General features: G+C 53.9%; 2 protein-coding genes and 1 long non-coding RNA gene across 6 annotated transcripts; 1 reads left to right on the top strand and 2 right to left on the bottom strand.

The window, feature by feature from the left end:
- Positions 1-24: 24 nt before the first annotated feature.
- Positions 25-10,285, bottom strand: Ipo4 (importin 4). Its single transcript, XM_052733154.1, has 30 exons — positions 9,961-10,285; positions 9,793-9,879; positions 9,567-9,646; positions 9,440-9,481; positions 8,848-8,977; positions 8,580-8,759; positions 8,245-8,310; positions 8,055-8,156; positions 7,885-7,968; positions 7,508-7,672; positions 6,855-6,908; positions 6,593-6,702; positions 6,053-6,161; positions 5,744-5,873; positions 5,309-5,422; positions 5,101-5,214; positions 4,756-4,876; positions 4,495-4,606; positions 4,265-4,383; positions 3,745-3,822; positions 3,612-3,669; positions 3,386-3,491; positions 3,115-3,308; positions 2,911-2,961; positions 2,420-2,545; positions 2,102-2,310; positions 1,856-1,988; positions 1,665-1,769; positions 444-513; positions 25-347 (listed from the first exon to the last, which is right to left on the bottom strand). The coding sequence occupies exons 1-30, from the start codon at positions 10,153-10,155 to the stop codon at positions 217-219; spliced, it is 3,375 nt and encodes a 1,124-aa protein (XP_052589114.1). The 5' UTR covers positions 10,156-10,285; the 3' UTR covers positions 25-216.
- A 107-nt stretch (positions 10,286-10,392) lies between these two features.
- Tm9sf1 (transmembrane 9 superfamily member 1) lies at positions 10,393-17,302 on the bottom strand. Of its 4 annotated transcripts, none has more exons than XM_052733157.1 (6): positions 17,187-17,302; positions 16,180-16,541; positions 14,690-15,311; positions 14,255-14,440; positions 12,328-12,601; positions 10,393-11,048 (listed from the first exon to the last, which is right to left on the bottom strand). In XM_052733157.1, the coding sequence occupies exons 2-6, from the start codon at positions 16,522-16,524 to the stop codon at positions 10,655-10,657; spliced, it is 1,821 nt and encodes a 606-aa protein (XP_052589117.1). In that variant the 5' UTR covers positions 16,525-16,541; positions 17,187-17,302; the 3' UTR covers positions 10,393-10,654. The 4 variants fall into 4 exon arrangements, with proteins under 4 accessions (XP_052589117.1, XP_052589119.1, XP_052589115.1 ...); XM_052733159.1 differs by lacking the exon at positions 17,187-17,302 and adding an exon at positions 16,971-17,164; XM_052733155.1 differs by lacking the exon at positions 17,187-17,302 and adding an exon at positions 16,711-16,952.
- Positions 17,303-17,348: 46 nt separating this feature from the next.
- Positions 17,349-20,676, top strand: LOC128107378 (uncharacterized). Its single transcript, XR_008217057.1, has 2 exons — positions 17,349-17,878; positions 17,963-20,676. It is a non-coding gene; the product is annotated as an uncharacterized LOC128107378 (long non-coding RNA).
- The last annotated feature ends 388 nt before the right edge of the window (positions 20,677-21,064 follow it).

The raw sequence follows: 21,064 nt of genomic DNA, 5'->3' as shown, positions 1-21,064 counted from the left end.
CTCTAGCCTTCGTGCTCTCAGAGCTAGTGTCCAAGCAGGAAACAAGCTGCCTTTATTACAGTATGATGTCATAGCTCTGCTTGTATAGATCCAGCCCCAGAGACACCCGGTAAGACAGCAAGCAGGACTGACTTCGATGATACAGTCTTTGGTGAGATGAGCTGGGCCTGGGCTGACGTAGTCTTCGGGCCTGAGGGCCCGGTGGGAGCCCGCAGTCTAAGTGAGGCCCAGCATGGCCTGGAGTTCCTCAGCTTTGTTAGCGGGCAATGAGCCCAGGGCTGCGTGGAAACTGTCGGCGTGCTGTTTGGCCAGGAAGGTCAGGAGCAGCAGCAGCGCCGCCTTGGTGTCTGGGTAGAGTGTAGAGAGGGGGCCTGATGAGGGACGGGGTTCTGCCGCCCTCCGTCCCCATTTCCCCTTGCCCTTAGCTGTGCCTGTCACCTCACCTGGCGGGATCCTGTTGTCCGCCAGAATCAGGCTGCAGATGCGTAAGAGCTCGGGAGCCACATCTAGAACCTGTGGAAAAGAGCTGGTCAACTCTGGCAGTGACAGCCTTGGGCCCCAGGGCTGAGAGCAGGTGGGTGGAACCAAGGCGAGAAGAAGCCTATGAAACCGTCTGAGCTGCCACCCAACCCAACTGTGAACTCAAGAAGGAATAAAGAAACATGGTTAACAATCTCTTTTCGGAGGTAATAAGATGTGTGACCAAAGATTAAAGTTAGAGCCTCAAAACCAACAGAAATCCAGCATCCAAATACTCCCCACACAAAAAGATTTAAGACAAAAGGTGACACAAGAATACTGGAGCAAGCCGGGGCACACGCCTTTACCCCAGCACTTGGGAGGCAGAGCCAGGCGGATCTCTATGAGTTCGAGGCCAGCCTGGGCTACAGAGTGAGTTCCAGGAAAGGCGCAAAGCTACACAGAGAAACCTGTCTTGAAAACCAAAACAAACAAACAAAAAGAATACTGGAGCATGTGTCCAAACGCAGGTAGTTGGTACATGCAGAATTGTTTCGGATTCCAGTATATGGCAGGGTGGTGATTGATTTCCTAGCCCTGACCTAAGAAATCAGCCTAGGGAAGTTAGGACTGGCTTAGCCCAAGAGAAGTGGGAAAATGCTCCCCGAGAAGCCTGCCCCTACTCTCACGTTGTCAGACTGCCTGCCAACTCTGGGGACAAACAGGAAAAAAGAAGCTGCCACGGAGCTCAGTTGGCAGAAGTGTTTACCTAGTGTGCATGAGGCCCCGGATCTGATCCCTAGAACTGCTAGAATTAAGTATAGTAGTGCAGCCCGGGATCCCTGCACTTGGGAGTGGGAGGACAGATGGGGAAGACTGAGGGCCCAAGGCCATCGTTAGCTATAACAAGCTGGGGCAAGCGGAGGATACAGGAAAGGGAAAGGTGGCACACTCCTTTAATCCCAGCACTGGGGAGGCAGAGGCAGGCGGATCTCTGTGAGTTCAAGGCCAGCCTGGGCTACAAAGTGAGTTCCAGGAGAGCCAGAGCTACACACAGAGAAACCCTGTCTCGAAAAAACAAAAAACAAATGAAAACAACAACAAAAAGCCCCTGAAATCCGCCAGCATCAGTTCCAGTTGACAGTTCCTCTGCCCACCCTTAGACTGAGCCTAACACTCCTTGTAAAGCTCCAGCAGCAGGGTACCTGGTCAGGGTTGTTCTGGTGCAGGAAGTTGAAGAGGTGGCCTATAGTGATCCACTCCTCCATGTCTTCCTTCAGTGGCAGGGCATGTAGCAGGGTAGCCAGCACCTGAACACACAGACATCTCAGGCCCACGTGTCCTGTTCCCGCCACCACCCTTGGCCTCCACCCCTGCCTCACAAGCCTTCCTTCACCTGGGGTTCTGCTTTCCTTGCTGGACTGGCCATCAGCAGACGGGCAAGAGCCCCGCAGATGTTATCACGGACTCGATCATGTCGCTCCCTCGCCAGGAGGGGCAAAAGGAGGCCCAGTACCTTAGGGAAGTGGCTGGCCCCCAGTTAAGGAACACACACATTGGTAGACGTCCCCCTGCAGTAGCACCTCACCGAATCCCTGGGCTCACGTCCAACCCCATCTCCCCTCCTGCAAGCATAGGATACTCCTGAGCAGGGCAGCCCCCATGCTCCGCAAGTACACCCAGCCCAAAGATGGCGTTGCTCCGCACCTCGGGGTCTGCTTCCCGGGCAGCGTTCAACAGCACAGGGAACAGCCGAGACACAAACTGGGCTGAGGCAGCGCCCAGACCCTGAATAGACTCTGCCAGTGTTCCCACCGCAAAGGACTTCTCTGCCACCGTACAGCTCTGTTTCTGTAGGGAGGTTGAAGGGGTACCAATTGGCATGGAGGTGAGGTGGGAAGGGTGCAGCCGCTGGGCGCGTGGCTGGATAGGATGAGAGGCTGGAGGACAGAGCACTCACCGTCTTAGATAGCAATAACGGCAGGAAACTGGCAAAGAAAGGCGCAAAGGATTGTCCTCCCGCTGCGGCTGCCAGGGCAGGGATGGCCTCTCCAGCATGCTCTAGTAACATGGCGTCATACTCTGCCTGTGGAGCCAGGTGAGGGGCTGGAGCGCCAGGGCCCAGCTCTAGGATTGTGCATCTCCCCACCCCGCTCTGTCACTCTGGCTGTGGGTGGTTCTTGGGGTGCCCTTGCGTCACGGACTCACCTGTTTGCAGGCTGGCTCTTTAGAGCCCGGGCCCTCCATTATCACTCCCAGCACTGGCCCAGTGCACACCACTCTCCTTTGAATACCTCACCACCTTACTGGGATGAGGGCGGCACCGTTCCGGCAGTCACCAACTTTTCTTAGCCGCCCTGGCTCCCTCCTCCAGGCTAAGCTGAGGGCACTGTCTACCGCTGGCCCTGCGGGAACTCCATGGTCTAGACGGCTTTCATCTGTAGTTCTCACCTGGTCGCCTTCTTCATCCTCCTCCTCCTCCTCGGTGTCCTGACAGGCTGTCTGTGGAAGACATAATTCAGCCGTCAGGGGACTCTCCTGCCGTCTCCTTTCCACGGTGGTGGTGAGGCGGGCAGAGCTGGACTTGAAGCCTCTGAAGTCCACTCTTCTGGGGCCCGATACCCGGTGCGCCCACAGCCTCTGTTCCCCGCTCACCTTCTTCTGCAGCACCGTCTTGAGCATCGTGCAGAGCTCACTGAGGCGTCCAGGAGGCTGCAGGGCGAGGTTCCCGCAGGTGCGCAGCACCCCTGTCAGGGCCTCCAGCACGGCCATCACCACTGGGCGCTCCCTCTCCACTTTCACTGCCTGCATGTAGGACGGTATCACCCGAGCCAAGGAGGACTGCAGAGCTGGAGACACAAGTGGCCAGAGCCGCGGTCATGCCCTGCCAGGGCCCCGGGCGCCCAGCCTGCTGACGGCTCCTCACCGGCACTGCTGCCTTCTGAAGGGCTTCTCTGACAGGCCTTCTGGAGCGCGCAGCAGAACTGTCCCAGAGCTTCGTGAGCTGCTTTTCGCACGTTCAGATGGGGACACTGGAACAAAAGGGGCCGGTGTGCGGCGGCTGGCACGTGCGAGGCCACGACGACCCTCGCGGGACGACCCTCGCAGGACGACCCTCGCGGGAGGGTCAAGGATTCCACTCAGTGACTCACCTCCAACAGTTTGAACACCTCATCAAATACGTTATCCATGTATGGAAGGAAGGCCACACTGTGGAAAGACACACGGAGTGGGAAAGGGGCCTGGGGACGGTCCCCAGCATGGCGGCGGCAGGCTGGTGCTCACCTGGTGTTCATGGAGATCTCCCCCAGGGCTGTGCAGGTATCTTCTTTCTCGTCGAAGAAGGCGTTCTCCACGCTGTACCTGGGGGAAGGCAGGGAGCAGTGCCGTGAGGGCAGGAGCAGATCCGGCTCTGGGGCCACGTCCAGAAGCCAAGTCGACATTCTTGTACATTTTGTACTTTTGGGTGTTTCAAGACAGGGTTTCTCTGTGTATCCCTGGCTCTTCTCGACCAGGTTGGCCTCAAACTCAGAGATCCACCTACGTCTGCCTCCCAAGTGCTGGGATTAAAGGCGTGTTACCACCACTGCCCAGTTCAAAGTCTATATACTCTTTTTTTGGGGGGGGGGGGTTTCGAGACAGGGTTTCTCTGTGTAGTTTTGGAGCCTGTCCTGGATCTCGTTCTGTAGACCAGGCTGGCCTCGAACTCACAGAGATCCGCCTGGCTCTGCCTCCTGAGTGCTGGGATTAAAGGCGTGTGCAACCTGCTTCAAAGTCTATACTCTTAAGTAGAAGAGCGCCCTACCCCGAGATCTCAGAGTCGTCCTCCACCTCCTCCTCCTCCATGTCCTCCTCCATGAGGTCCTCCTCCTCTCCGCTCTCATCATCAAACAGAAGGAAGGAGCTGATTCCATCATACTGAGGCTAGATGAAGAAAGCAGAGCAGGGACTCTGGCTCGGGTGGGACCGGGAGACCAATCCCACTACAGGGCTAGCCTGGTCTAACCGGCCCAGTAACACCCAGCCTCTGCTCACCACAATGCCCTCGGTGGACCGCAGTGACAGCAGCATGAGCGTGGTAATTTGCGGCAGGTAGGGTCCCAGGCCCTCTCCCATTAACCCCGATAAGGCTGCAAACAGGCTGTACCTGATGACGGGAGAGAGACTCTGTATGGTGCTGCCTGTTACAGACGGACAACATGGGAGAGCCCAGGAAACCTGGCTGTGGTCCAGAATCAAAGGACCGGTATCGGTGGGTGGGCGGGGGAGGCGGGGGCACCGGGAAGGGTCACTCACGTGCAGCGCCGCAAGTCGGGATCATCTATGTGGCTGCATAACCCCAGCCCCAGCTGACAACACTCTTCAGCCAGGGGCCTCATGGACTCTCCCAGCGCTCGCGCCAGCACTCCCAGGGTCTCTGTGGGGGCAAGAGCCCAGCCAGCACTGAGATGTGCAGACCGACTGGAGAGCCAAGGGCGGTAGGTGGAGGCACTCGAAACTACCCTGCTCTCAGGTACAACACAAAGACAGCTCTTCCTCAAAGGAAGACACCCATCTGCCCTGAGAGAGGTCCCTGGAAACAACAGGTGAACGCTGGCCTTTCCTGGGTGCAGACAGCCCTGCCTGAAAGCCTCTCCTTACCCAGGCTCTGGATCTGCACGAGCTGTTGGTCCTCATGGCCCGTCAACAGGAATCCCCGGAGAAGCTCCATGATAGTAGGGAAGTAGGGCAGCAGGGAGTCTTGGGCCGCTGTGGCTACAGGACAGGACAGAACGGGAGGCAAGGAGTGGGGACACAGACTTTCTGGGTGAACCCGCACCACACTTCACCTCCTTGGCCCTTTGCTCACCAATGGCCCCTATGGCGCTCACAGCTAGCTCCTTGGTCCGGGCTTTGCTGGGGGTCCTCAGGGGCTGCAGCATACACTCCATAAGCTCGGGAAGGTAGGGCTGCACTTTGGGCCCTGTGGGAAAGTTTCCTCTTTACCAACCAACCCAGGCCTCTGACCTTTTGCAAAACCCACTTGCTTCAGCCTGTCCCTGCGACCCTCCCACGCCCCCTCCCCACCCCGTGGCCCCCTTCAGCCTGTCCCTGCGACCCTCCCACGCCCCCTCCCCACCCCGTGGCCCCCTTCAGCCTGTCCCTGCGACCCTCCCACGCCCCTCCCCACCCCGCGGCCCCCTTCAGCCTGTCCCTGCGACCCTCCCATACCCCCTCCCCACACCGCAGCCCCCTTCAGCCAATGCGTCTCTCTCCTCCCTGTACTCTCCACTCCCATCACTACCCAGGTTTTCCACGAAGTTCTCCAGGGCGTAGCAGGCCTTGGCCAGGTGCTGTGTGTTCCCGGTGGGCACTGACTTCAGGTAGGCCAGGAGTAGGGGCATGACCTCCTCCGAATAGCTGCTGATGTGGGGCTGGGGAAGAAACCAGCGGGACCCGGTCAGGCTCCCCCGCGGAGCACACACCCCTGAGTGCCAGCAGTGGCAAGAACGTTTCAAGAGATGACAGTTTAAGGGACAAGGGTCCCCAGCCTTGGGGGCGGGGGGGGCGTTCCCTCCTGCGGTGGCAACCGTCTGCATTTAGCTTTGCTGACCTGTAAGTTCTCTGAAAACTGGCCCAGGGCGAACAATGCAGCATTTCGAACCACCTGGGAGGGGTCGCCCAGGCCCTTGCACACGATCTGCAGCAGTGGGCACAGCAGTCTGAAGCGGGCAGAGGAGAAGAGCCAAGTCTGAGGGGCAGGACACAGGAAGCCTGGTCTCTACCATCCTCCCCATTCCTCCTGAGAAGGATCAGGACTCTCCAGAGCCGGACGGTAAAAACCATCCTTTGTCTCTGTAATGGGAAAGTCATTTCTCTTCCAAACCAGGGCACTCCTGAAAGGCAGCAAATGTCATGACTAGCTAATAGTATTAACAATTAAGCTGGGCGGTGGTGGCGCACGCCTTTAATCCCAGCACGTGGGAGGCAGAGGCAGGCGGATCTCTGAGTTCCAGGCCAGCCAAGGCTATATAGTGAGACCCTGTCTCAAGCAAACAAACAAAATATAAAACCAACAAAGCTGAAACAGGGTTATTAGGGCTGCCACAGGATGTGACCCACCTCATCCGGGGACAGGAACTGAATGAAATACCTTTGCCTGATGTGGTCACCAGCACCATCAGACAGGACAGCCAACACCAGGAACCCTGCTTTCCGCTGGTACGGGAACTCACTCCGTAGGGCTTCTTCCAGCATGGGCATCTAGGGAGTACATGGCATGTTTCTGAAAGCCTAGCAAGAGCCCGCCTACTACTTTCCCAACAGGCCCATCACACCTATCTGTACCCAATTATCCCTGGCTTTAGGGGACTATACCTACCCAGGGACAGTGAGAACAGGAAAGTCACACTTACCACAAGGGGACAGAGCTTCTCAGGGGGAAGGTGTAGTGCCAGCATGTCCACGACCTGCAAAAGTTCAGGGAGAGTGTGACTCCATCCCTAACCTCCTACAGTCACTTGACCCCTGTCCCATAAACCTGTGATGACCGGTTCTATGTGGGAGACAGGATGGCTCGGACTGGCCTGAAGCTCACGATCCTGCTGCCTCAGCCTCCCAAGGGCTGGGAGCCGAAGTCATAGGTACACCCACACCTCACACCTGGCTGAGATGGTTGATTTTAATTACCAGCTTCAATGTACCGAGAAATGCTTAGGAGATTGTGATGGTGTTTTCAGAGCCAATTAGATCAGGAAGGCCTTGACCTAATGATCAGTTAATTACTTGATGGATAAATATAATCTAATGCCATCACCAGGAGGAGCAAAAGGTAGGAGGTCGGGCTTAGCTGGGGTCCTTAGAGGATCTTTCGAGCCCTGGCTCCTTCTTGTATTTCCCTTCTCCGCTTCCCGTCGATAAACGTAGACTGTTCTGCTTTGCGTCCTGGTGGCCACGACTTGAACCACGGTTTGGCCATTCCTTTCCCACCACAGTAAACGGAAACCCTTCCGCCCCTTGAGTCGTTTCTCTGAGGTGTGGTCCCGGTGGCCAAGAGACTAATGTATACCTGTACAGCAAAGTGCTTGGGGGTCTCCCCCATCAGCCCGAGCTCCAACTCATCATCATCAGAATCTTGGTCTTCAGGATCCAACTGGCCTATGGGTGGCTCAGCAGCCATAATTGGGAAAAGGGCTTGTAGCAAGGGAGGCAGGAGGCGGTTCTTCAGTAAGGCCTAAGAGGGGAGGAGACTGCCCCTGAGCATCTCCTCAGAATGGGCTCAGGAGAAAAAATCCCATCCTGCCAACCACAAGGAGTCCAGCAGGACAGTCCCAATCTCCTGGGCAGGAACAGGAGAAGGCTGGACCGGGGCCTGAACAGCACCCCAAGAGTACGACTAAGAGTGGAGATGCTGGGATGGGGTACCATCCGCCAGAGGGTACTTACCTTACTTTTGACTTTGACCAAGAAAGTGAGGCAGCAGAGGATGCGCACGCGAATTGTATCGCCAAGGGCCACGTTTTTAGCCACCTACACAGACACTAACAAAAGTCAGAAACGAGCAAGAAAACTCCAGCCAAGCCAGGATCGGGGGGCCGCACCCACGGCAGGCTCACCTCCAGGCAGAATGTGAGGACCTCAGAGAGGTGGGGAGTGATGATGGGCAACTCTAACTCCAGCAGTTCATCCAGGGCCTCGAGGGCCTCACAGGCCTTTACCTGATAGATATAGGTAAGCCATAGGGTACCAGACTGCATGGGCCTCCATTTTCCTCCCCAAAAGGAGATCCCTCCCATCTGTCCTCACCTCATCTATGGGGATCAGAGTCCTCACTGCCGTAACGAGTCTGGGCACCAACATCCGTGCGAGAGGCTGGAGGACACAGGATGGGCTGAATCACAGACAGCACATGCAGCCTAACCCCAGACCCCAGACACTAGCAGCTTCCTCATGGCAATGCAGTCTAAGAAGAGGATCCCAGGCACACCAGTCGGGCCCGGCCCCCCTCGGCATCCCCTCAACTGGTAGGAAGAATGGAAGGCAGAGTGAAAATCTAAAGCATCTCGGGCCAGAACTTCGAAACGTAAGGACACGAAGAGCTGGCAGAGACGGAGGTCAAGGTGTGACGGCCAGGGTCTTACCACATCGTCGGTCCTGAGGTAGGGGGCCAAGGCGGTCAGAGTGCGCAGGGAGTAGAGGAGCACTCTAGGGGCGCCTGTCTCACCCAGAGTGTCAGCCAGAAGCTGCAGAAGCCCCCGCTGGTGAGGGTAGAACGCCTCGGGTTGGGTGGACACCACCACACTCAGCAGCAAGAGTCCCACCTGTCCGGAAGTAGGGGGTGAGAGGAGAAAGCTTCCACGATCTGTCCAGCCTCTGAGTCCCCCCCTGCTGCCAACAGTGTACCGGTACCTCTTTCTCGGGGCTGTTGGTACTGTGAGTACTTTGCTGAAGAAGGTGCATGAACTGAGGCCAGGCTTCCAGGCCTTCCTTTCGAAAAATGGTGGCTGAGAGCTGCGCCAAGCTTACACTCACATAATGCCTACAAAGCAGAGACGGAGCCATAATCGCCCTCCCCCGCCCTCCTGACCCTCCCCCGCCCTCCTGACCCTCCCCTGCAGACAATGCCCGGGGCTCAAGGAGTGCCCAGAAGAGAAGCATCCTCCTTCGAGCACAGAGTCTTTCCTAAGACAGACCCCAGAAGCCAACAGCTTGTGGGGGAGAAAGGAGTGGGGCATTGTGGTCTGTGCAGCCCCTCTGGACAGGCTGGATTTCAGTCTCATTTTCCGGTTTTGGGTTGGGCAGATCATTTTCACCCATTCTCAAAAACTTTGGTTTTCACGGGCTCCACCTTCTAGGACTGAATGAAATCTCTAAGTCCCAGGCTGGGGTTAAAAAAGAAGGCCGCGGCCCTGAGAGGACCTCAGCCCCAAATCAGTTAGGACCCCCCACCCACCCACCCACCCACCCACACACCCCGCAAGAGAGGGCGCTAAGCACTTACTCAGTCTCTCTCTGCAGGGCTGTCAGGACCAGGGTCTTGATGCTGGAAGACAGGCGGCAAACGCTTGGTACCCGGCCTGTCAAAGAATCGACTAGGCCTGGCCCCTCCCATCCCAGACCTAGCCCACCTCTCCCGCTGCTCGGGGGCCAAGCGTCGCCAGCGGGTGTTCAGTCTTCGGCGGGTCAGGACGGCTGCAAACTGGCGGATCTGGGGCGAGGAGAGGTAAGCCAAGTCAGAATGGCAGACAGCAGGAAGATGAACAGACCGCAGGGGGCGGAGGCTGGGGCGGAACCGGAGAGGGGGGCACATGGAGGAATGTCAGAATTTCGGGCGAGGAGGAGCAGGTAACTCGCCTGAGGGTCGGTCGCAGAAGCCAACAGGTCGCAGAGAGCAGGCAAGGCAGCAGGGTCCCGAAGGGCGGTCTGGAGCTGCTCCGTGGCCTGGGGGGAGGCTGGGGGGTCAAGACCGGGCTTTCCCCCCAGCCTCCCCTTCCCCCACGGCCCGGCCCGGCTTGCCCATACCCGGCGGATGCGCTCGGTGTCCGGCAGCAGCAGCTCCTTTAGGATCTGTTCCAGATCCGCAGGCTCCATGGCAGCAGCTGAGCCGCCGCTACAGGGCCGGGTGGGGAGGGGGGGGAGGAACGGCACGTGGAGACTCGGACACCAACTTCCGGCGGAAAGGGCGTTATCCTGCGTCCCTCCTGTCGCCTGGGTCATTCAGCTTGCTTCCCTTAAAAAATTCCTGCTGGAGGCTGGCGTCAGTCTGGGCTTCCATCAGGCTGAGCACCGGCTAAACCACAGAAACAGAGCCCCGGTGACGCGGGTTCCCCGCGCCGACAGTTCCCAAGGGTCCAGAGTTTGGGCGGCAGTAGCGGACTGGGTTTTCAAAGGAACTGGGCATTGACAACAGGCCTCGGGGACTCTGTAACTAGACCAAAACCTCCAACGACAGGATCCGTTTTCTTAATAAATTTTATTTTCATTTGTAAAAAGAAAAAAAAAATCAGGACCAAAACGTAAGGCAACTTAAAGAGTTCAAATATATATATTCCTTATAGAGATTTTTAATTTCCAGGTCCTCTCTAAAGAAGGGAGGCCCAAGGGAGCAAAGGGGTTAGGAAGACGACAATGCCATCACACAATTCAGTCAGAAGCTATCAAGTGGAATCAATGGGGCATGATGAAAGCAGAGAGGAACAGTTCCGTCCCTCAGAACTCAGTCCATCTTGAGGTTCACATAGATATAACGGATGAACTTTAAGGAAGAAAAAAAGGAGATGGTGCCCAGCATGAGGAAGAAGACGTAACCAGTCAGTAAAGAGTAGCCAAAGAACTCGACTGTCTGTACTGCCCCTGACATGTTGGAGCGCCGCGCGTAGTAGAAGACGGAGTAGAGGAAGATGAACAGTCCCGTGGAGCCGACGCTCAGCACCGACCGCCACCACCAGCGGTAATCTTCCCCCGACAACTGGAAGTAGGTGAGTGCGATGGAGATGCAAGCCCCCACGCTCAGCAGGATGGCGAAGACGAAGAAGAGGATGCCGTACAAAGTGTACTGCTCTCGGCCCCAGACTGTGGCAAAGATGTAGTACAGCTCCACAGAGATGGCACTGTGGACGGAAGAGACGGGACACAGCGATAAGGCACTAGGGCGCTGTGCCGGACTCACCCACACCCTCCCTAGTGTAGTCACGGAGGAAAAGGAAGCCACCTGGGGACTCTTTTGCCTGATTAGTTGCTCTTATTTCATGAACGTCTTCCCTGACAGGTATATGACTACACTACTACTACTTGGGAGGCTGAGGCAGGAGGATTGCCAAGTTCAAAGCCAATCTGGCTACAGAGCAAGTTCAAGGCCAGCCTGGAAAACTTAGACTGTCTCAAAATGAAAGATAACAAAAAGGGTTGGGTGGGGCTGGAGAGACGGCTCAGTGGTTAAGAGCACAGGCTGCTCTTCCAAAGGACCGGGGTTCAACACCCAGCACCCACATGGCAGTTCACAACTGTCTTTAACTCCAGTTCCAGGTGATCTGACATCCTCATACAGACATATATGCAGGCAAAACCCTAATGTACATTAAATAAATCTTAAAAAAAATAAATCAAATCTTTAAAAAGGTGGGGGGGGGGCTGGGATATCACTCAGTGGTGGAGTGCTTGCCAAATAATGCATGAGGCCCCAAGAGAAAGGAACAAAAGCAGATACTGTACTCTTTTTCTCTGCTGTATTGCTGAAAATGTACACAGCAAACTGAACGAGTAAACAAATAGGCCTTAGGCTCTGTAAACACTAAAGAGAAGCCAGGTCCCACAGACATTGATACAGGGCTTAAAGTCCGTTTTATTACTCTTTCTGTTTGCTGAGTAGGAGAGAGCTTCCCAAAAGAAACCCTCACATCTGAACTGCTGAAGCTCTCCTGTTTAGCAACAGGAGGCTAATGGAATGAGCTCTCTGAACTGGGGATTGTTACTGGGTTATGGTTTTGAGGAAGTGATGGAGGGGAACGCTGAATCAAAAACCCACAATGGCGTGGTAACACTTCTATAATCCAAGCACCCAAGGCAGGAGAACTGTATGGTTTTTTTTTTTTTTTTTTTTTTTTTGGTTTTTCGAGACAGGGTTTCTCTGTGTAGCTTTGCGCCTCTCCTGGAACTCACTTGGTAGCCCAGGCTGGCCTCGAACTCACAGAGATCCGCCTGGCTCTGCCTCCCGAGTGCTGGGATTAAAGGCTTGCGCCACCACCGCCCGGCTGAGAACTGTATGTTTTAAGCCAGCCTCATAAGACTATCTCAAAAAAACAATCAAACAAAACAAAAACCCTCTAATGTCCAAAACCAAACCAAACTAAAACCCCCAGGAGTAACGGCCATGGTACGAAGTGAGGATACCTGAAAGGCAAGAAGCCACCCACAGTCATGTGGATGACAGTAGACTTGTACCAGGGCTGGGGTGGGATCTCCCGGGCGATATTCTTGGTGCGACAAGGTGCATCAAAGGGACTAGCGTTGTTCTTCCCGAAGATGCCTCCAATGACAGTGAGAGGAAAGCCTACCAGCAGCCAGACCGTCAGGAGCAGCAGGATGGTGGTGGCTGGCAGAGCCTGTGTTGAACCGTTGGCCCAGTGCACTGAGTTCACCACACTCCATGTCAGGAAGAAGGGTACTGCAGGAGGGAGGGTCAGCAGTAGGAGCAACATCCCCGTGACACCCCACTCTGACTGGACCTAAGGGGAAAGGCGGGAAGTAGCCTGCCACTTACAGGGACCAACTATGCTCCCAGGTGTCCAGAGTTGACCAAATTCACCTTGACCTTTTTATAGCTTATTGTTCTCTGTTCTTTATTTTTTTGAACACCTTCTTCCCCGCACCCAATGCCGTCAAGAATCAAGACAGTTGCTTCATCGTGGCCCGAGAGTGATGAAAATCTACCTGCCTACAGGAACCTGTCTTGCCATGGCCTTGATAATTCCTAGCATGAAACAGTCATTTGAGTTAAGGATCTGTTCTCTGAAAGCCATGCTTCAAATATAAATGTAGTGGGGTATAAATCAAATACACCACACTGGAAATAACAAGGTTCAGAATGTAGACTGCTACTGTCTTTGAAAATGCAATCGGAGCAGGGCAGCGGTGGCACATGCCTTTAATCCCAGCACTCCAAAGGCAGAGGTCAGCCTGGTCTACAAAGTGAGTTCCAGGACAGTCAGGGCCATTACACTGAGAAACCCCATCTCGATGGGGGTGGGGGAGGGGGAGGCAATCTGGTTTGAAGGCTAGAATGAACCTACCTCCAAAATAAAAAGAATATCAAAAAATAAATTCAAGGATGCTCTTTAAGGGGGTTGAGGAAATGGTTCAGTCGGTAAAGCTCTTTCCCCAAAAGCATGAGGACTCAAATTGGATCCCCAGCATCCACATTTAAAACAAACAACAAAAACAAGTCAGATGTGGCTAGAGCTCATGATCCCAGTCAAGGAAGGCAAAACAGGAGGATCCCTAGGACTCCACGGCCTTTCTACTCTAGCTGATTCAGTGAGCTCCAGCTTTAGTGACAGACCCTGGCTCAAAAACCAAGGTGAGCTCCTGAGGCAGACACCTGACATTGACCGCTGCCTTCCCCATGCGCACAGTTCACAGCACCCACACAAGTGTGCACACACCACATTCTTTAAGCACGGCGTCTGCAGAACGGAAGGCTTAGTTGGAGAAGTGCTTTGCATGAAGGCCGAGGTTCAATCCCCAGGTCCCACATGGAAAAAGCTAGGCATAGTGGTCATGCTGGTTTTTGTTTTGTGTTATGTTGTTGTTGTTTTAGATAGAGTCTATTCAGTCCTGACTGTTCTGGAACTCATTTTGTAGACCAGGCTGGCCTTGAACTCACAGAGATCCGCCTGCCTCTGCCTCCTGAGTGCTGGGATTAAAGGCGCGTGCCACCACCACCCGGCAAGAGATAGATTATTTTTGACGGATTTTTCTTATGAAACACCCACCCGGTGCAGGGACTGGAGAGAAGGCTCGGTGGTTAATAGCACTTGCTGTTCTTACAGAGGACTTGGGTTCGGTTCCCAGCACCCACACAGTAGCTCACAACCATCTGCAACTCCAGTTCCAAGGGGTCAGGTATCTTCTTATGGCCTCCATAGGCACCGTGTGCATGTGCTGTACATGCATACATGCAGGCAAAACATACACATAAACATAAATATTTTTAAAAATCCTCCCTCTATTCCCCGCATTGTGACTCTATCCCAGGACCCATGATGTGCTCTTAGTCCCTAAATCTAGGCAGACCCACCACAAAAGGGGACGTTCTCACCAGAGAAGAGACTGGTGGTGAGAATGATGTTCCACACCCAACGCTCGCCTCCAATCTGCCGGTAGAAGTGGCTGGACACATAGCCAGAGATGCAGCAGGTCAGAGCATACAACAAGATGGCTGCCGAGTTAATGGCTCCATGACGGTGCACATTGAACATGCCCAGCAGCGCCATGACAATAATGCCTACAGGGTAGTAGTGGAAAGCTCGTTAGATCTCACCCACACCTCTTCTCAGCGTCAGAGAAATCATCCCCCTTAACCCAGATCAAGGGTCTCATGAGATAACATTTCCCTGGTTCTATGGTCAGGAGAACCCACACACAACCTCACTAGAGCTTACGTTTTTCTCTCACCTTGCATAGAAGAGGAGGTCCACTGAACCTTTATAATAACCTATCTACTACCCTCTGAGAGCAATTCATATCACCTCACCAGTGCCAAGGGCCAGGAACTGGGCGCCCACACCAAGCACAGCACAGAGCAGACCACGGTATGGAGGGAAGCGGAAGACGTCTGTATGGATAATCTTCCAGCCGTTGTCACCCTGGTCAAAGTCATCGCTAGGGCCTCCAGAGCTGGTCTCTTCATCTAGGTTGTACCGAGCCAGGTCATTTCGAAGCACACGCATGAGAATAACAGCCACAAAACCCACCAGTAAAAACACAAGCACCATGGAGTTGATGATGGACAGCCAGTGGATTTCCAGGGTTCGAGGAAAGAAGCCACCGTCATCACCACGGCGCCTGTCACTCCGACGCTCCACTGAAGTCTCAGACCAGCGCACACTGTAAGTGTGAGTAAGGCCTAGGAATTCATCGGCTCGTAACCCATCCAAGCTGTGGGGCTTGACATCCCGAACTGAAACATTGGCAAATATAATTCGATCTCCGTGGAATTCTAGGTGGAAGTCCAAATGTGTCCAGAGTCCTATCTTGTGGCTATGTGGCAGGAAGCCACTCTCTTCCATGTAGCCCACAAAACCACGGATTGGCAAGTCATCTACCACAAATTCAAAGTAATACAATTCCTCAATAGCCTGGCGCAGCTGCTCCACCTACAGAGAATAAGCCAGGGGTCAGTACACAAAGCCTCTCAGAGTTAACTCGGTGTTTCTCAAACTTGGCAGTACTCATATTTTGGGCTGGATGATTCTGTGTTGTAGGGAGATGCTGATCTGTGCATTGCAGAATTCAGCATCCTCGATCGCTACTCACTACACACCATTTTTGATTGTGACAATCAAAAATGTCTCCAAAGCTAGCCATTACATAGAATATCCTTGTTATCCCAGCACTTATAAGGTTCATCTTGGGTTTGAGGCCAGCCTGGGCTACATAGTGAGGTCTTATTTCAACAAACAAAACCAAAACAAAAGAACAAAAGCCCCAAATCAAACAAACAAAATGTCTCTAAGCATTGCCAAAGTCCCTAAGGGAACAAAACTGACTCCCATTGAGACTCATTGATTGATTCTGGTATACTGGTCCCCAAAAAGAGCAAGTATGACTTTGATGGGATAAAGTCCCAGAAAAATAAGTGGGGCAAAGTGTAAAGAAAGACTGGAATCAATTAAGAAGTGCCAGAACTTGCAAAAGAAAAAACGTTAATAGGGAAAGTTAGAAAGTAAAGGAGCTGAGAAAGAGCTAAGGTATGTATGAAAGGAAAGAGAATTACACAGGAGTCTTAAGTAGGACCTGTTACTGACAGAGAAGTTTGGAGTGAGGAGCCCTGGACTCTAATATCAGTTCTGCATCTCAGTATCCATGTAATCTTGAAAAGTCCGTTCTGAACATCTAAGCACCGGGTTGTGGTTAGAGTCCAAACAGATAGTTTCCATAAAGGTACCATAAATGCAAGGCACTGCTAGTCTCTGGCAAGGAGCGGGGTGGGGGCCTAAGTGATTACTAATGTGGAGAGCTGACCTGTGCAGAACTGAGCTGCATGTGACACAGAATTCTCTTCTCCGCATTCTCCCGAAAGCGGATCTCGTACAAAGATTCGGCCATTCGGTCCCCATCCAGTACTTCACCCAAACTAAGACTTTTGTGGCGGATCTTCTCAGGACAGCAGACTGGAAGCTGATAGTAGTGGTAAGTTTCCTGGGGGTTGTGGTAGGGTCCCACTTTGTTGACATATAGAATGACAGGGTCGCCGGGCTTGTAGTGTGTCACACCTTCCACCCCTGGCCCATGGCCTGTGCCCAGCAACAGTATCAGGACTGGCAAACACTGGCAGCTCCAACTTCGAGGGTGCCCTAGGACTGTCATCTTTAAGGCAGCAGGACCTGTTGGGGGAATCCCGTGGTTACAGAAACTAGGTGTCAAATCGTGACGCCCCGGGTCTGGTCTCTCAAGCGCCCATTGGCTCCACCTCCTCCCATTGGCCTCCCGATCCCCGCACCACCAGACTTCTGTCCCAAAGACGGGGCGCGCTCGCTCGATAGTCCTCCCAACCTGGGGTTCACGCCTCTCGCAGGCCTCCCCCACCCGGGACCTCTGCTGCGCGAGCCAACCCGTTTCTATGGCAACGCCCGGCGGGCTCGCTGCTCCCGCCGAGGCACCCGCCGCAGCTTCGGGACCCTCACTGCAAGGGACCGGCTGGCCAAAGAGGCGCCAGCGGCCTCGCAGGCCCCCGTAGCTGCCCTTGGGCTTCAGCCCGGGTTCCCAGAGAGCGGCGCCGGAGCGGTAGGCTTGGCGAGGACCTGACGGCGGACCTCCTCGGGGTTGTCCGCCTCGGCGCCTGATCGCCGCGGCTGCGGCCACGCCGCCGCCGCCCGCTCTCGGCTCGCTCGGAGGCTCCCCAGACAGCTCCGGCTCGCCAGCGGTCGGGCCCCCGCTAGCGACACCGCGAGGCTCCGTCGCCGAGCCCGCGGGCGATGCAAGTGTTCTTCCCGGCGAGCAGCACCGCAGCCCGGACACGTCAGTCTTACCACTTCCGCCTTCGCCGGCGGGAACCTCAGCTCCGGGAAGGCTCCGCTCCGGAGAACTCAGTGCTGCCCGTGCGCCGGCTGCGGGCGGCTTCCCGCGCAGGCTTGCGCGGCCCCGGGCTGCCCGGAAAGAGACGGCCGGGGAGTGGGAGCGCGGGCGGGCGGGCGGGCGGGCGGCCGAAGGCGGGACCGGCCCCCGGCTGCTGAGGCTGGTCCTGATGCGGAGAATTACCCCTACCTGGGCGGGGCGAGGGTTTATGCCGTGTTCCCGTGCCAGGGTCCTGTGACCTCCAGCACCTGCTCAAGGTGTCCTTCCGAGGAGGCTTTCGGACATCCCAGACCCGGTCACTGTCCGCGACGGGTCTGCGGGAGCTGGGTGAGGGGCACCTGCAGTTTGCCGCTTCACCCCGCATATTGGGTGGACTGACAGGGCTGGTTTGTTTGTTTGTTGAGACCGGGTTTTTCTGTGTAGCCCTGGATGCCCTGGAACTCGCTCTGCTGGCCTCGAACTCGGAGATCCGCCTGCCTCTGCCTCCCGAGTGCTGGGACTAAAGCCGTGCGCCACCACCGCCTGGCTGACACGGCTATTTTTAATCGGAGGTAGGATTTTAGTTTTTTAAACCAGGAATCCCAGCTGACCTCGAACTCGGGGTCTCCCGGGTTTCTCTTCCAGTCTCCGCCTTCGGAGTTTCTAGGTACGCACCTCCATATCTAGCTTCCATCATTTTGTTCCTACGTAGGTCCGTGTGGGACGCTTGGCCTTCTCCCTAATTTTGCAGGTTACTTTGAAAACGTTGACTGCTCCCTGGCTCAGGCCATCTGGAGGGGCTCTGCCCTGGAGGATTCCCTCTGAGCACTGACTCGCTTGGCAACGTGGAGCAAAACGGGAGGAAGCTGACAAAGTTTTCTCTCCGAGGGCAAGCAAGTACTGGAGGAAATCACAAGCAGCCGTTCTCTTACCCACTCCTACCACTGCCGTTTTCTGATCCACCCATCGTCCTGAGGCAGTGAGATTCGAGGAAGCTGGGACTGAGTCTGACACAGTGGCTTTTGCTCGGTCCTTTTTGCTTCCCTCGAGACAGGGTCTTGCTCTATTGCCCAGTCTGGCCTTGAAGTCCAGTGGAGGCAACATTCCTGCCTCAGCTTTGGTGGGTAGCTGGGACTGCAAGTGCGCAACGCTTGCTATTACTGGGGCAGGCCTGACGGAGTTTTGTAGATAAGAGTAACTTAAGATGTGTGGAGTCATTTTCTGCTGATGACTTACCCACTGGAGCCAGAAATCAAAGCTTCTGTTAGAACCTCTCAAATAGCAAGCTCCCGCCGGGCGGTGGTGGTGCACGCCTTTAATCCCAGCACTCGGGAGGCAGAGCCAGGCGGATCTCTGTGAGTTCGAGGCCAGCCTGGGCTACCAAGTGAGTTCCAGGAAAGGCGCAAAGCTACACAGAGAAACCCTGTCTCGAAAAACCAAAAAAAAAAAAAAAAAAAAAAAAAAAAAAATAGCAAGCTCCCCTGACTTGTTCCCTTGTTATCTTTCCATACGTGTTTCCACCATTTTCTTGATGGAAAGGCCCCATACCCTCAACCATCTTGTCAACCATCTTGGTAGTCTCCGATCCACCCCCACCTCCCTAGCGAGTCGTGTGTCGTCGTCGTCGCCGCCCCCCCCCCCCCCCCCCCCCCCCCCCCGACCATTTTTCAAACTGCTGCTGGAGGGATTGTTGAAAACGCAGTACCTCAGGAAAGAAGGTGCCGAGCATCAGGTTTTGTGGTTGGTTGGTTGGAGGTTTTATTGAGACAGGATCTCTGCAGCCTCATCTGGCCTCAGACCTACAGTGAGCTCTTGCCTGAGCAAGGATTGTAAGGGTGAACCACTGTGCTTTATTTGTTTCTATTTCTCACTTACTCTAGTTTTTAAAAAGGTGTGTGTGTATACGTGTGTATGCTCCATGTGTGTGGGTGCCCAAGGAGGCTGGAAAAGGACATTGGTTCCCCTGTAACCTGAGTTAGACGTAGTTACATGTTGCTGAATGTGGGTGCTGGGAACGCAAAACTGAGGTCCTCTGGAAGAGCAAGCACCAAGCACTCTTAACCATGGAGCCATCTCTACACCGCACTGTTCTAATAAGCTCCAATTTTTATGTGCAATGTTCTTTGACCATGACATTGAAGACTAGAGTAAAAAAACAGCTTAACATGAGGTCTTACAGAGCCATAGCCTAGTACTTCTCCAGTATACTAACTTTCCGGAGTACTGTCCGGTTCAACTAGAAACCTTGGATGTCATTTCTTAAACCTGTGTATTCTCCCTGTGTAGACTGCTCACTCTGACATTCTCTGCTTACCTGACTAGAGAACTCCACTCTGAACAGTGAGATGACAGTTTTCACAGAAGTCCCTCTGTGCCTCTCCTCCCAGGTTTCTTTACATCACTTTATCTCGTTGTGGTGGTGTTTCTCGTGTATTGCCTTTGTAATGCTGAACTCCTTCCAAGACTAATTTATCTCTGTATTTTTAGAACTTAGTGTTCTTGTATGTATGGGGCAGTTTAAATACATGTGCCTTGAACTGTTGTGGAATATTATTTTAACTAGGCAAAGATGTGTTCATTTGTTTATGCCGCAGACTATTACTTTAACTGTGTAAAGGTGTGTTGCTTTTGTTTATGATGCATTTTGTTTAACGATGTAAGGATGTGTGTTTAACTATGTAAAGATGTGTTGCATCTGTTTCACCTTGCCTGCCTAAGGCACCTAATTGATCGAATAAAAAGCTGAACAGCCAATAGCTAGGCAGGAGAAAGGATAGATGAGGCTGGCAGGGAGAGAGAATAAATAGGAGAAATCTAGGCTCAAGAGAAGAGGGAGAAAGAAGGAAGAGAGAATTAGGGAGATGCCAGCCATACAGAAGCAGTGAAATAAGATATACAGAAGGAAGAAAGGTAATAAGCCCCGAGGCAAAAGGTAAATAAAGAGAAACAGATTAAGTTAAAAGAGCTAGCCAGAAATGTGACTAAGCTAGGCCAAGCATTCAAAACTAATAATAAGTCTCTGTGTCATGATTTGGGAGCCTGGTACATTGAACAAGTTGGTTTGCTTTATATTCATGATGAGAGATGGAGTTGTTACTAAACTACCTATCTAGGGCCAGGTGATGAGCAGTTGTAACAAGTCTTTTTCTGTCCTGCCAGCCAGCTCCCAAATACCAACACAGAGACTTTGTAGTGGGTAGCCGTTCCAGCTTTGACTTGGAAGTGCCACCCCCAATTGAGGCTTCAGTAACTGTCATGCCTACAAGGCGGAGCCGAGAGAGGACCCTGAAGACCCGAGATCCGGATGGGCCGGCTCTCTCAGTTCCTGGATCCTGGATGCTGGAGGTACACTGAGTAGAGTTCTCCAGAGAACACCGCTGGACTGCGCTTCACCTTTCACAGACCCTGTAACCTATCCCTTCACTTGTAAGTTACCCCATAGAATAAACCTCCCTTTTAACTACATCGAGTTGCCTTCATATTTAAACCAATAAGACTTCTTGCCGGGCGGTGGTGGCGCATGCCTTTGATCCCAGCACTCGGAGGCAGAGCCAGGCGGATCTCTCTGAGTTCGAGGCCAGCCTGGTCTACAGAGAAAGGCGCAAAGCTACACAGAGAAACCCTGTCTCAAAAAAAAAAAAAAAAAAAAGACTTCTTGTGAAAGTTCAGCCTATAGCTTAGGCTTGTTCCTAACTAGCTCTTATAACTTAACCCATTTATTTTAATGTAAGTCTATCGAGTGGCTCATTACCTAATCCCATGCTGCTTCCTCCAAGTCTGGCTGGCGATTCTGCCTTCTTCCCAAGTCCTCTCTGTCCCTGGAAGTCCTGCCTAACCTTTTCCTAGCTATTGG

The sequence above is a fragment of the Peromyscus californicus genome, unplaced genomic scaffold (genome assembly GCF_007827085.1).
Source record: "Peromyscus californicus insignis strain IS unplaced genomic scaffold, ASM782708v3 Scaffold_12__1_contigs__length_115047231, whole genome shotgun sequence".
NCBI classification, from domain to species: Eukaryota; Metazoa; Chordata; class Mammalia; order Rodentia; family Cricetidae; genus Peromyscus; species Peromyscus californicus.
Note: the sequence above shows the minus strand (reverse complement) of the source record. Positions and strands in the feature narration are given on the sequence as shown.